This window comes from Stenella coeruleoalba, assembly GCF_951394435.1.
Source record: "Stenella coeruleoalba genome assembly, chromosome: 10".
NCBI lineage: Eukaryota > Metazoa > Chordata > Mammalia > Artiodactyla > Delphinidae > Stenella > Stenella coeruleoalba.
The window spans coordinates 70985695-71000514 of record NC_137156.1 but is presented as its reverse complement, the minus strand read 5'-3'; the positions used below and the strand labels follow the sequence as shown (position 1 = coordinate 71000514).

General features: G+C 42.9%; 1 protein-coding gene across 1 annotated transcript in view; it reads right to left on the bottom strand.

Moving 5' to 3' along the window:
* The window catches only part of CACNA2D3 (calcium voltage-gated channel auxiliary subunit alpha2delta 3), a 787629-nt gene that overhangs the window by 196024 nt on the left and 576785 nt on the right, over nt 1-14820 (bottom strand). The window contains exons 14-15 of the mRNA XM_079935575.1: nt 8922-8993; nt 7376-7456 (exon numbers count right to left, since the gene is read on the bottom strand). Coding sequence (XP_079791701.1) covers nt 7376-7456; nt 8922-8993 — 153 coding nt within the window. The remainder of the gene's footprint in view (nt 1-7375; nt 7457-8921; nt 8994-14820) is intronic.

The window sequence follows — 14820 nt, the reverse complement described above, 5'->3', positions numbered from 1 at the left end:
ACTCCATGCATATACCCCCCCTAATGCCCTCTACTTTTCTTGTGTCAAAATGATAATAATCAATTATTTGTGAGTTTGACTATAAGTAATCAAGGCATCAGTCAAGGCCTTTAATTATTTAATGCCTGTCTGCCTGCCAGAATGTAAGTTCTGTGACAGCCAAGGTCATACCATGTGCTTATGGAGGGGTAGCTGGCATGGAGGGAAGAGGGGTAGAGAAAGGAGAAAGCAGAAAAGGAGGAAGGAGGGAAACAAAAGAAACTGAATTGAGTGCAGATACTACAAAGCTATCCTAAACTCTCTGCTTCCTCCCTGGGATGCAGAGACTGAGCTGACCTTCCCACACAATGTCCTCTACTCACTGTTCAACTGCCATCTCTACTTCCTTGTTGCTCACTCATGCCCGACCCTACTAGAGTCTGCCTCTGCTGTGACCCCTTGCCTACCAAGATGCCACCAGAACTCCTTTCTTTACAGTTGCCAGTGGCCTCCTAACTGCCAAACCCTATAGAAAGCTCTCTCTCTTCCTGGTTGTGTTAGCCGACTGCCCCCTCCTCCTTGACACTCTCTAGTCCCTCAGCTGCCAGGACCCACACTCCCGGGTTTCCTCCCTTTCATAGGACACTCATCCTCCACCCACCTGGAAGCACTAATTTTCCCTAAGTTTCTGTCCCCAGCGTCCCTTGTCTGCTTTAGCTCTCTCTACCCCAACACGATTCATTAACCACCTGGATGCTGTTGATCTCCAGATCTGTGCTCCAGCCTTGGCCTGTCCCCTCAGTGGCAGATCCCAGTACCCACGTGTGTGTCGGCCGTCTCTGCCTGGACATCCCACAGGCGCCCCAGGCTCACCCAGTGCAGCAGGATGGCTCTTTCCCTTAGCGCTGCTCTTCCTGCTCTTCTCTCTCAATCGGCAGCACCACCAACCACCCAGACTCCTCAGCTGCAAACTCCTTTTTCTCTTTCATCCCCAACTTCTTGACCTAAGTAATTACTAATTTTTCCTCCAGAAATCACTCAGATTCAACTCTGCTTCCCCACCCTACCATTCATGTAGATTTAATATAACAGATTGCCATAATGGTCCTACCTGCACTTCCTGCCTCAAAGCTTGGCCCCAACAAAGTCATCCTTCAGATTAATCAAAGTCAAAGGTAACTCTGACTCTGTTGCTCCCCTTTGTAAAACCCACTAAAGACCTCTTTCATGTATAAGATAAAATCCATGGGCCCAGCCATCAAGTCTCCCTGGGATCTGGCCCCTACCTAGTTACCCAGCACTGCCTTCTTTCACTCATGGCCTCTCAAGGGCACACGACAGGGACAACACCACCCCTGCAGTTGTTTTCTCCCACTTAGACTTTTACTCACACAGTGGGAGCTGCCCAGAGCACTGCTCCTTCCCATCTCCCCTGAGCTAATTCTCACCCATGCTATGAGCTCAGCCTCAGGATCTTCCCCTATAAAAGGTCTCTCCTGTTGCACCGTCCTTTCCATACCATGTCTCCATAAAACCCTGAGAATTTTTTCCATTATTACCTTCACCCTAATACATGAAAATGCTACACTTACTTTTCTGCCTGCTTCTCAACTCTAGCTGGTTGTCTTTCTTTCCTCTGCCTTGCTCTAGATAAGGCAGTGCCTCCCCCATAAGAATGGGCTCTTTGTGGGGAAGGAATCATCTCACTCGTTTCTGACTTCTCCAGTCTCTAGCATAATGTCTAACACATGACAGGTGCTCCAGTTAAGGTTTGCATGTGTTTAAGACATTCACTACTTTACCCAAATATTACCTAGTTCATCTTTAAAGTTTGAGCTAAAGTAAATATTGAACATGAGCTGAAAAGTAGAAGCTGATTTGCTATCGGAGGTACATAGTCAGTCCTCCTCAAGCCTGTACCTGAGAAAGTCTTCTGACATTCAGAAACTATCTGGTTAACATCCTTCCCAGGAGAACAGTCTGAGAAAATAACATCAGAATGTTTTGTTGGTTGGTTGATGGCATATGGATATAACCTAATGTAGATGTAAGAACAGAAACTGAGCAAATCTCAAAACACATTCTGTGGATGAGTCTCTCAGAAACCTTAAACTTGTGTATGGCAATGTCCAACATTTGTTTTGGGCCCCAAATCAATATACAGATGAAATCTCTAATTTTTGTTTCATCTGAAATAGAACCAGTCTTCCTGTCCATTCTAATGTGCAGTCCCGTGGAGTAATAAAAGAACAGATGGGACACAAGGCCTTCCAGCACTTGGGGCTGCCAAAGGGGCCCTCATCCTGAATCATACTCTTCTGGAGGCCAGGAGCCTCAAGCTCCAACAGCCCAGGGAAGGAGGTGCTTCCCTTCCAAGTGCAGAGACTTTGGGCTAATGAAGTGAACCCAATTATAAAATGGCTTATTACATTAACAGAGGCTGTGGTGTCCGGAAATTATTGCTGGGGTGTTTGGAATTCTTAATAAAAAGTACAGGAAGTCTGATTGCTTGTGGGAAAATCTATGAAGCTAAGGGAAAAAAAAGAATTCTATCTTCTGGGAAAACCCCGAGAGCAGACTCATCTTTACAAGGTGTTAATCAAGAGAAAAAGGTATAATTTGCACTCTGCTCCCTGGAGCTCTCCTCTCCTAGATGGCTCACTCTGCCTGCCATGCACACCTTTTCCCCAAGGCTCTTGTGGGAACCAGAGGAAGGATAACTTAGATTAAGGTATGTCATACGTGGGTCTCTCGTTCCCAGACCTTAGGAAAAGCCTAAAACAGAAGAGCCTGTATTTCAGACACTGCTGGTTAATTTTCTGTAGCTGATCTTCCTCTATCCCCTTATTATACTTTGTTTCATTTATCTTTTATTAGCTGAGTTATACTGAGAAAGTTATTTCACGTATCCTCATCTAAAAACGGGGTCAAGTGGTACCCACTTCATGGGAGTGTAATAAGGATTCAGTGGGAATAGTGGATATAAAGCACTTTTACCATACCAAACACACAGTAAAAAGTTCAATGAATGTTTTATTGTATTATTTTAGCCATTAATATTATTTTTAATATTTTAACTATTATTTAAACTATTACTATTATTGTCCTTTATTGTTCCTAATGGCCCTAGGGTAATAAAGGCTAAAAGTCTGGATTGCTAGTTGTGAGACTTGGTGAGATATTTAAACTTTCTGAGCCTCTGTTTCTTTAGCCAAGGGTAATAGCAGTGTCTACCTATTATTAAGTGAGATAATGCTATAAAGAGCTTAGTACATTGCCTAGTAGAGGAAGCTCTGAGAAACAGACTCACAGGGTAATTGTTATCAGTTCCTGTATGTTCACACTTTCTTGATTTACTGGGCATATATTAAATAGTGGCCCTATATATGGGCTTCTACATCTTCTTATATGGTGCAAGAGGATTAAGAGTGTTAAGGAAGGTGGGATGCCCTTCCTTAAACAGTAAGCCAGCAATTCTGGGTACCTAAGTCTGGGGATTTCAATAAAAGTAAAGTCCACTATCTTTAGGGGCCTCAAATACCCTGAGTTTCCATCTCCGGGGAGCTATACAGTTTCCAACATGTGCTTATGTGAGTTTGGATCAACCACATGTCCTATCATGCTCTGGAAGCTTAACTTCAACTGTAAAAGCCTTGCTGTTGAATGAACCTGGTTGTCAGGGCTCCAGGGTGACAGTAGGAAGAAAGACTTTTGTCATCTCAGTAAACCCAATCAGGAAAGTTCTTTTGTTAAGGAGGCCACCTTTTGTGAGCCTGGACACCTGATTTTAGATTAGAGTTCATTTCCTCGTATCATGAAGGTGGCTTTCTAATTTGATCACCTAAATGGAATTGGCATATGGGAAGAGACATGCCTTGCTTGTTTAAAGAAGTTTCCTCTTCTAGGAGTGGAGCATGTGCTAAGGACCAGCTAGGAAGCGCTGGGAAGAATTTAACCTTTTGGGTTCTCTGAGAAGGTTGGGCCAACAGGTGAGGGTGCAGCATGGGCTTATGGAGGGTGGTGATAGCGCTGATGTCCAGGGCTAAGGGGAGCCCTAGGAGGCAGGGATACATACCCCAAGTCTGAACAATCCCCTATGGTCCTCACTCCTCAGTCCTCCATCATCTTCCCATGGCCTATTTTGCTTTCTTAGGAAAAACAGTGTAGAGCGAGATGATTTCAGGTGGCATGTAGGGCCTGTGTTAAACTTTATAGCCAGAACCTCTAGTAAGAGGCAGCCCTTTTAAAAATTTCTTCCATCCTTCCAATTATATCAAAAATAAACTTTCCATTAGTATATCTTTAACATTTGCCTTTAATACTAACTTAAAAGAAAAAAAGAGAACAGAATTCAAGTTCAGAACCTTGGAATCAATTATTTAATACTATTATTTTGTTTTTATAATTTTTTTTACAATTATTTTCTATAATGCAAATTGACACTGGCTTTTCTTTTTAGAAATGATGTGTTTCCTATCAAAATTTAGTTAAGTGAAGAAAGTTTCAGGCTGATATACAAGTGAAGTATTAAGTAAATAATGGTACAGAGAGTATATGAAGTAGTATGTGAATGGCTTAGATCTGCTCTAAGAATGTGGATCTAGGCTCAAATCACACTCACCACTTCCTACTTATGTAGCCTTGAGCTCTGTGAACATAAGCCCTGCAAACCTGAGTTTCCTTATGAGTAGAATGGATACAACAGCACTGCACTTACCTGAGGAAGGTTTCTCAACATGATGGGGGTAATGTTCGTTGCACAGCACGGAGTACTGGGCAAATGTTATCTGCTAATATTATACCTTGAGACATCCCATTTTGTACCACAAAATGGTGCTTTTTTAAACAGGTGTTTTCTGCACCTGTCACTTTGCATCCAACCCTCTGAGGGGTGACCTGTTCATTTTGGCTGCAGTCATCCATTTAGCTGACTTGCTTGGATAAGGGCTTGCTGTGATGCCTGGTGATCTGTTCTCTTGCTCTTATCCTGGCCTTCTGTCAAAAAGGTGGACCTATCCTTGTCGTCAAACTTAAGAATCTTGCCTAACACACATGACCTTGTATCGTAAGCCTTTCCCCGTGTCTTTCAAAATTCTTTGAAAACCCCATTTTCAAAGGTGGCTGAGAATCCCAGCATGTGGTTGCCTAGTCCATTGTTCAGTTAACCCATCGTTCTGTTGGGCATTCTGGGTTAGCAAAGGATCAGTGGATGTGAAGCCACAGGTGTCAGAATCTGGTAGGAAAGGTGTCAATAGCTCTCTGCAAGCAGTACTCCCTGTGGAAGAGGGCTGCAGGTACCAGGGGCTGGGGGTCAAATCTGTCCTCTTGACCAGTGTGTTACCATTGCTCCTGACTGATGACAGTGGTCAATTCTTCACACAAATCTACAAGCAGGTTCTATTGTTATCACCATTGGACAGAGAGGAACTAAGGATTTGAGAGAGTTGTCCATACCCAGCTCCTCAGTGATGGAGCTGAACTCCAAATGTATCTTCTTCCAGAGCACTAACCATTGCCTCTTCCTGCCAAGGCCCAGGAAGAAGGGCCTCTCACAATGGTGGTGAGGCAGGCTCAGCACATCAGGGAATGAGGTGGTAAGGGAGGGGGCCCTGCCAGTTAGCCAAGAATCTCAGATTCCCAGCCCAAAGGAGCTTGCCTCCCTCCAGATGGGAACGGAAAGAACCCTCGTCAGTCTGTGAGTGGGCCAGAGATGGAGATGGGCGAGCTGGTCTGCTTCATGCTGGGGGAAGAGGGGACGGTATGGTCTCAACCCTTGTGCAGCCAGGGGAACCATGTCAGTCCATGAACTCCTCCCAGGACAAGGAGCAGGGGCTGCTTCCTGCCCCCCTGCACTCCCATGCATGCATACACAGAGACGGCTCTTGGGCAGTTCCATAACACTGGGATAGGGCTTAAGGGGACCTTCCTCTTCTCACCCCTTGATTTGCTTTTCTGGGGAGCTCCCACTAGGGAACAGGTGAGAGTTTTCTGCATGGGGTTCAAGGACTCTCTGGGCCATCTTCTTAAAAGGAAACCCTGCATGTTACTCCCCTGGCTAACCTATGTATCAGAAAAATATAATGACCATATCTCAATTTACGACTTCACATGTGGCTGTTCAGGCTGAGGTTAGAAGAGATAATTAAGAAAAAGTGCCAGTCAAATGCAATTTAAAAATATCTGTTCAGTAATTCTGCAGGTGGTACAAAGAAAAGACAATGTGTTACGATGGTGGGAAGCAAAAGGTTGAAGCTGGAACAACACTGCTCTAAAGGTAGTAGAGCCTGAACCTGACTTGGATGGAAACCAGGCTCCTGGCCTGTCCGTTGCTCTGATTTTGTTAAAGTGCTTATTTAACCACAGCAGCCAAAGAACATAAATACCAAGTAATATCATCCCTATGGGCCACAAAATGGTTACTGCCACCGTGTCCCCTTCATAGCAACTTGCCAACTCCTGCACCCAGCCTAGGTGGCAGTGCAGTCTGTCACTGTGTGTGCCTGCCTGCCCCAGAGAGGGCAGATCCAGTCTGTGGACCTCTGGGAAATCACATGGAGCTTGGGATGCTTGTTCTCATGGAAAGAGGTTGGGCTGCGGGTGGCACTGGGATGACCCATTAGAGCCCCTCTGTCCCCAAATGTGGAAGAACTAAATAAACCAAAGAGTAGTTCTGGGAACAGAGTGCTGGGAATATAGCCAGGTAAGGGGGAAAGCATGACCCTCTCTCTCGAGGTAGGGCTGGCCTCACACGCAGAGCTGGTTCTAGCATATCCACCCCCCGCCACACCCTTTTCTGAGCCCTTTCCATCTAGTGTTTCTTTTCCATGTTGTTCTAAACTCCCAAGGCAGTGGCCTACCAAGGCCTGCCCTAATCTCTTTGTTCCAAAATTACCTACTCCACCCTCTCAACTATCCCCAGAATTTAAAACAAACTTACAATTCCCTTAGTGCCATAGGTTTAATGCAGCTTTAGGAAAGGAATATTAATTTGTACCCCATCACCTTCCAGGATAAAGGGAATACGTAGTCGAGAGTCAGAGACCACTTTTCTTTGTGCCTCATTGGGTTCCTGTTAAGAAGTAACAGATTTTAGAGGGTCCTCAGATTGGGGTGAATCAAGATTGGCTTAGAAAACCATCAGAGGTGTAAGACCTGTGGAGAACTGCACAGACTTGTGTAGATTTCCACAGACTCACACAAACCTGGATAGGCACATGTAGACCTAATCAGACCTGCATGGACTATTATTATTCTAACAAAACAAAACAAAACAAAACAGAGCCCTCTAGAAGAGAGTAGAAGGGCCTCCTTCCTTCATGTTTTCCTTGTCACTACGGCAGGTTGTGAAATTATCTTGTGCATTTGGCCCTTGACTATTAATTATGTGATGCATTACCTTGTATTTGGGGATGGTCTTCAGAAGTTCTTTCACTGGGACATCTGTGCCGACCACACCCAGAAGAATGCCTTTTGATCTCTGTTGAAAAGAAACATTAAACAATACCAACAATAGTATGTTAATTTGGTAGAAGAAATAGAACCTCCTGAAAAGCCACACACCATAGATCACTGTCTGGTGCCTTCTTCAAACTGAGAGAGATTGAAGATTAACCTGGATCTCTATGAGGGAACCTCTTCTATTCCCCATCCGCTGCCCAAAATATTCCTAGGCAAGAATGGTAGCTTCTCAGGCCAAACATTACCTACTATATATCCCTCAACACACGCCCATACCAAGACACCCTAAAAACCATTTTCTTCTCTCTCCTGAAAATCAAGAAGCTAAGGACTTATGATCATTAATCAGTTTCTCTTATGGAAACTTTTTATAGGAAACACTTTACATGTTAACTACTTTCTCAATTTACACTGCCATCTGGTGCCCACGAGAGAGAGAGAGAGACTAAATAGCCAGAGAAAGATGCAATAACCCTAACACATTTTTAGCAGCAAGCTGGAATCAAGGACTAAGGGGAAGGAATAGGCCTCCAGGGTCCCAGGTCCCAAGGTCAATGTGGTGTACTAAACTTTCTAATGTCAGAAAGGGGCTTCTAGAAGAAAATACTCATCGCTGTTGTCTGTTGTTTCCCCCCAATTCAAGTGTCCCCAGAACCTCAGGCTGCGATCTTATTTGGAAATAGGGTCTTTGTAGATGTAATTAATTAAGGATCTCAAGGCAAAATCATCCTGGATGTAGGATGGGGCTTATATCCAATGATTTGTGTCATTAGAGGAAGAAGAGAGGACAGAGAGATAAGGAGAGAAGAAGGCCATGTGAAGACAGAGGCAGAGATTGGAATTATGCTGCCACAAACCAAGGAACTCCTGGGGCCACTGGAAGAGGAAAGGAAGGAGTCTTCCCTAGAACTGACTCCTTGATTTTGCACTTTTAGCCTCTGGAATTGTGAGAATGCATTTCTATTGTTGTAAGCCATCCTGTTTGGGGCACTTTGTTGCCACAGCCCTGGGAATCTAATTCAAGGCTGGTAACTGTAAATCAGAGAGAGGTTAACCCACTACAATCAAGGATTCCTTCTGGGGGTTTCCTTCCTCTGGTCATTTAAACACTTAAATTTTGGAAAAGTGCTACAAACTGTAAAATGATGCCTGCTTGAATTCCTCTCATCTATTTTTTTTTTTTTTTTTTTGCTGTGCCGGCTCTTAGTTGCGGCATGCAGGATCTAGTTCCCTGATCAGGGATCAAACCTGGGGCCCCTGCATTGGGAGCACAAAGCCCTAACCACTGGACCACCAGGGAAGTCTCATCTCTCATCTACTCTTGATTTCATGATGCTACCAGCAGGATTAAAAGTGAGGAAAAATTATACACCCTCCATCCTTAAATTAAATGAGTAAATAAAGGGCACCAAAGCTTGAGTCAGAGGGGGTCTGAGATAACAACCGTCCTAGCAACAAGTAGGAAATCCAGTCACTGTACTCACAGTTTCGTTCTGCTTACTAAACACAGGCATGGCGACCGTGGTCATCAGGACGGGGCCCTGACCATTGGCAAGCTGGATGGAGACAGAAAAGCCAGTTACCTGAGAAAGATCTAGGATAAATAGTGCTGGAGGCCATACCCTTTGACTATCTCATCCTTTCCTGACCAGGGGCTGTTGGGAATGGACCAGGGTCCACTGGAGCCTTTATGGCATAGGTGGGAGTGCAACATTCCTCCACCCTGACGTGCAGGTGAAGATCCCAGCCCCTCCTCCCCAGCAGGGGAAACAACGTCAGTTACCATCAGTCACTCCAGCTGATCTGTTTACTGCATTCAGCTATTTGAGTTCAAATAAAGCCCTGTTTGGATCTCAGTGATTCATTTTATTTTATTACTACAGACTGACTTTACTGTTTTACTTTGCAGACTTTTATGTTCAATATGTGCAATATTAATGCTTCTCCTTAATCTGGAAATTGAGGATCAGAAAGCATGAGCATAAGGGGTTTTATGAGTTGCCCCTGCTGGAAACAATGGAATCTGGAAGCATTTATTCTCCCCAAGGTAGCTGAGTCATGGCCTTTTTGAACTTCTGCGTATCTCTGTATGTCAGTCCCAGATGGAAAACAAACAAAATAAAAACAAAATAAAAAAATAATTTGAACAGCTCATCTTTAAATCACTGGTAAGAAGCTGAACATCCCTCCCGGAAGAAGAACTCTTGAAATTTGGCACATAATACACTTCTGTAACTCACTGAATTGCATACAAATGCACTGAGACCACCATCCCAACCGTCCTTCACAACAGTGTTAGGAGAAAGGCAGGAACCCCTACTCTGCCCCATTAACAAATGGGGAAACTGAGTCCTGGACCACAGTAGGCTTTGGTCCAAGACAAACCTCGTTCTAATTCTCAGCTTTGAATCTTTATTAACTGCATTATCTAAGCCTTCATGTCCTCATATGAAATAATGCCAAGTATTCCCCAACAGTGTTGCCATGAAGATAAAATGTGAAACTGCCCAGCAAGGTACCTGGCATCTGCAGGTGCTCAAAAGATGCTAGTTTCCTTTCCCTGCCTTCAAGGTCACATGGCTAGCAAGTAGCAGAGTCTCCAGTAAGATCAAGGCATGTGGCACTGCGGATAGAGACCAAAATTGGCAAGTCTGGTGGGAGAGGTTTACTTCCTGGTTTCACAGCCCATTCAAGCTTCAAATGAAGCAATCTGTGAATAAGAATCCACTATCTTCAGTCTAGAGTGTTTTCTGATGTTTGGGCACTTCTCTGTCACTTTAATTCCATAGAAAAAGGAGGTGTTGCTCCCTCGGTCTTCTTGGGAAAAGGCACTATAAAGAGAAGATCCTAAAATTTAGAGGTCCCCATAGACTGAGGTCCCCACAGACTGACTGGCCTCCTGAGAAAGGTCATTAAACTCAGTCAATCTTCTACCAGTCTTGTTCTTCCAATAGGTTATTTGAGCAATAGGACCTCATTACTTGTAATGTGGTACACAGAATGGCAGTACCTCTGGCACCTGAGTGCCCTAGAAATGCATAATCCCAAGTCCTCTCTAGATTCTCTGAATCTGAATCTTCATTTCAATAGTTAGTATGCATATTAAAATCCAAGAAGCACTGTAAAAAGGCAATGCTTTCCACCATCAATAACCATGATAGTTAAAGAGAAACTTATATGCTTTGGGAAAACTCCTAACAGGGATAGAGGAGGCCATGTTCTTATTAGTTTTACCTCTATATCAAGATAGGCCTATATTCCTCCATGACAAGCAAAACAACACAAGAATCTCAAGATCCCTCAAGGACTGGGAATTCATGATGTGACGGTTAATTTTATGTGGCAACTTGGTTAGGCAATGGTGCCAGTTGTTTGACCAAACACCAGTCTAGATGTTGTTGTGAATGTATTTTTTAGATGCGATTAACATTTAAATCAGTTGGTTTTAGAGATGGCCAAAATGGTGGAGTAGGAAGACCCAGAGCTCACCTCCTCCAAAGACACACGAAAATTACAACTACTTACACAGCAACTATCTATGAGAACAAACTGAAGATAGCAGAAAAGATTTTCCACAACGATAGACATAAAGAAGGAACCACAACGAGATGGATAGGAAGGGCGGAGACGTGGTAAAGTCAAGACCCATACCTCCGGGTCAGCAACCTACAAACAGGAGGAATATCACAATCGTAGAGGTCCTCCCCAAGGAGGGAGTGGTCTGAGCTCCACATCAGGCTCCTCATCCCAGGGATCCTACACTGGGAAGACAAGGCCTCAGAACGTCTGGTTTTGAAAACCAGCAGGGCTTATGTTTAGGGGAGCCATAGAGTGACAGGACATGGAGGCTCTGCTCCTAAAGAGTGCTTGCAAAATCTCACACTTTCCAAGTCCCAGCACAGAGGCAGTAGTTTAAAAGAAGCCTAGGTCAGACCCATTTGCTGACCTTAGAGAGCTTCCCGGAGAGGCAGGAGGCAACTGGGACTCCCCCTGCAGATAGAGATGCTGGCAGCAACCAGTTTCAGGAGCTTGTTCCACAACAACACTGGCACTGGCAAGCCCCATTTTGGAATCCTCCCTCTAGCCTAGAGCAACAGGGACCCAGCCCCACCCAACAGTGGGCTGGTACCACCTTGGGGCTCTGCAGAGAGCCACATGCAGGGATAGAGCTAGAGGGATCATGCTCCCTCATTTCAAACTATACTACAAAAGGTACAGTCACGAAAACATTACTGTACTGGCACACACAAAAAGACACATAGGTCAGTGCAACAGAATAGAGAGCCCAGAAATGAACCCACACTTATAGGGGTTCATTATATGAATAATTATATGGGCAATTAATCTATGACAAAGGAGGCAAGAATATACAATGGGGAAAAGACAGCCTTTTCAATAAATGGTATTAGGGAAACTGGACAGCTACATGCAAAAGAATCAAACTGGACAGTCTCACATCATATACAAAAGTAGACTAAAAATGAGTTAAAGACTTAAATGTAAGACCTGAAATCATAAAACTCCTAGAAAAAAAACAGGCAGTATGGTTTTTGACATTGGTCTTAGCAATTTTTTTGGATGTGTTTCCTCAGGCAAGAAAAACAAAAGCAAAAATAAACAAATGGGACTCATCAAACTAAAAAGCTTTTGCAGAGCAAAAAAAGCTATCAACAAAAAAGAAAAGGCAGCCTACTGAATGGAAGGAGATACTTGCAAATTATATATCCGATAAGGCGTTATTTTCCAAAATATACAAATAACACATACACTCAACATCAAATAAACAAACAACCAGACTGAAGAATGGGCACAGGACCTGAATAGACGTTTTCCCAAATTAGACAAACAGATGGACAACAGGCATATGAAAAGATGCTCAGCATCGCTATTACAGAAATGTAAATCAAAACCACAATGATATATCACCTCATCCCTGTCAGTGAATGGTTATTATCGAAAAGATAACAAATAACAAGCGTTGGTGAGGATGTAAAGAAAAGGAAATCCTTGTGCACTGTTGGGATTGTAAATTGGTGCAGCCACTGTGAAAAACGGTATGGAGGCTCATCAAAAAATTAAAAATAGAACTGCCGGGAATTCCCTAGCGGTCCAATGATTAGGACTCCATGCTTTCACTGCTGAGGGCTCAGGTACAGTCCCTGATCTGGGAACTAAGATCCCACAAGCCACGTAGCACAGCCAATAAATAAATAAATAAATAAAAATAGAACTGCCATATGATCTAGCAATTTCACTTCTGGGTAATTAGCGGAAGAAAATAAAATACTAATTCGAAAAGAGATATGCACACCAATGTTCACTGCAATGTTATTTACAATAGCCAAGATATGGAAGCAAACTAATTGTCCATTGAGAGATGAATGGATAAAGAAGATGTGATATATACACACAATGGAATATTAGTCAGCCATAAAAAAATCTTGCCATTTGTGACAACATGGATGGATCTAGAGAGTATTACATTAAGTGAAATAAGTCAGAGAAAGACAAATGATCTCACTTATAAGTATGATCTCACTTATATGTAGAATCTAAAAAACAAAACAAACAAACAAAATAAAATAAAAACAGACTCACAGAAACAGAACAAACAGATGGTTGCCAGAGCGGGGGGCAGGTGGGAGCGAAATAGGTGAAGGGGCTGAAGAGATACAAACCTCCAGCTATAAAATAAGCAAGCCACGGGGATATAATACACAACATAAGTAATATGGTCAGTAACATAATAATTTGTGCAGGGACAGAAGGTTACTAGACATAGTGATGATCATTTCATAATATTTGCAAATCACTATGTAGCACATCTGAAACTAAGATAATGTTACATGGCAACTATATTTCAATAAAAAATAAGTAGACTTTGATAAAGCAGATTATCCTACATAATCTGGGTGTGTTTTATCCAATCAGTTCAAGGCCTTAAGAGAAAAAAAGGTTCCCCAAGGAAGAAGAAATTCTGCTTCCAGACTGCCTTCAGACCCAAGACTGTAAAATCCCATCCTGCTGGAATTGCCATCCTACCAACCTGCCTTACAGTTTTTCAGATGCGTCAGCCCCCCACATTCATGTGAGGCAATTGCTTAAAATAAATCTCTCTCTCTCTCCCTCCCTCCCTCTCTCCCTCCCTCCTTCTGTGTGTGTGTATGTGTGTGGGTGTGTGTATACTTACCTTACACTTAAGAAAAAAAATACATATATATCTCATATGGTTCTCTTTCTCTGGAGAATCCTGAGTAATACACATTGTAATCATATAATCTATTATTTGGGACAGCCTAACTTTGATGTTAGTATAAATAAACAAACTTGATGTATCATATTAAGAACCAAATAATATTAACTATGAGATAATGCTAACAGTTATTGTTGCCAGGAACCAAACCAACTGGTATATAACAGTTTGTGAAACCATGGTTCCAACACCTTGCTAAAAATACTTAAAGTATACTATGGCCATCAATGGGGGCATGCAAGGCCATTTTCAAAGGCAGAACCAACCCACAATAAACATCTCCCTCAGAATCAGAAATCTTCCCATATTCTGACTCCTTGATTAATCCTTAATGCTACAAAGAAAACTGAGTTGAGCTGATCCATAACCCTGGGCAACTTCCACTTTGCAACTCAAATCAAAATTTCAAGCAATGCCAACATGTATCACGGATAAAATCAAAACATACCATTGACAATAATGAGAAATGAAGCTTTTTTCCTGCAAACAGTAAAAATCAGTTATAAGTCACTGGTACTTGTCCTGGCATAAATATAAGATCACGGGAAACTAACTTCCAAATATTAAGGCCAGAAAATAGTAACAACTTCACTCAGGGGCTAATTCCAAATATAATTACTGCGTTACTTAAAATTTTCAAAAAACCCATAATATTACATTTGTACAGAAACCACTCATTTTAAACCAGCCCCAGGTAAACAAGGGAAATGCAGTGATCTCAGTCTAGCCACTGTTATGAGCTCACATGTCCCTCTTTCAGGGACAATTCTGCCCCAGATTTGTACTGGCTTGGCCAGAACCCTAACCTGTAGCCTTTCTGATGTTATACCAGCTCATCAGTATGGCCATGAGGGCTGGCAGCACTCCGGAAATATCACTTGCACAACATGAAGATGCTCTTCTGCACCCGCCAGCTCCATCTTTCCCACTTTCCACTGGGTCTGGGTCCTGTGAATCTTAAACATTTTGTGGAGAGTGAATATCAAATTGAAAGTTAATTTGCACGGTAAGCACTTTACGATTGAAAGGCATTCTGTACTCCTGCCATAGGAAATAGCAGCTGGTGGCAAAAGGTTTTGGTTTTTTTTTTAAGACCACCAAGCAGGAATTATGCAGCAAACCACAGCCAG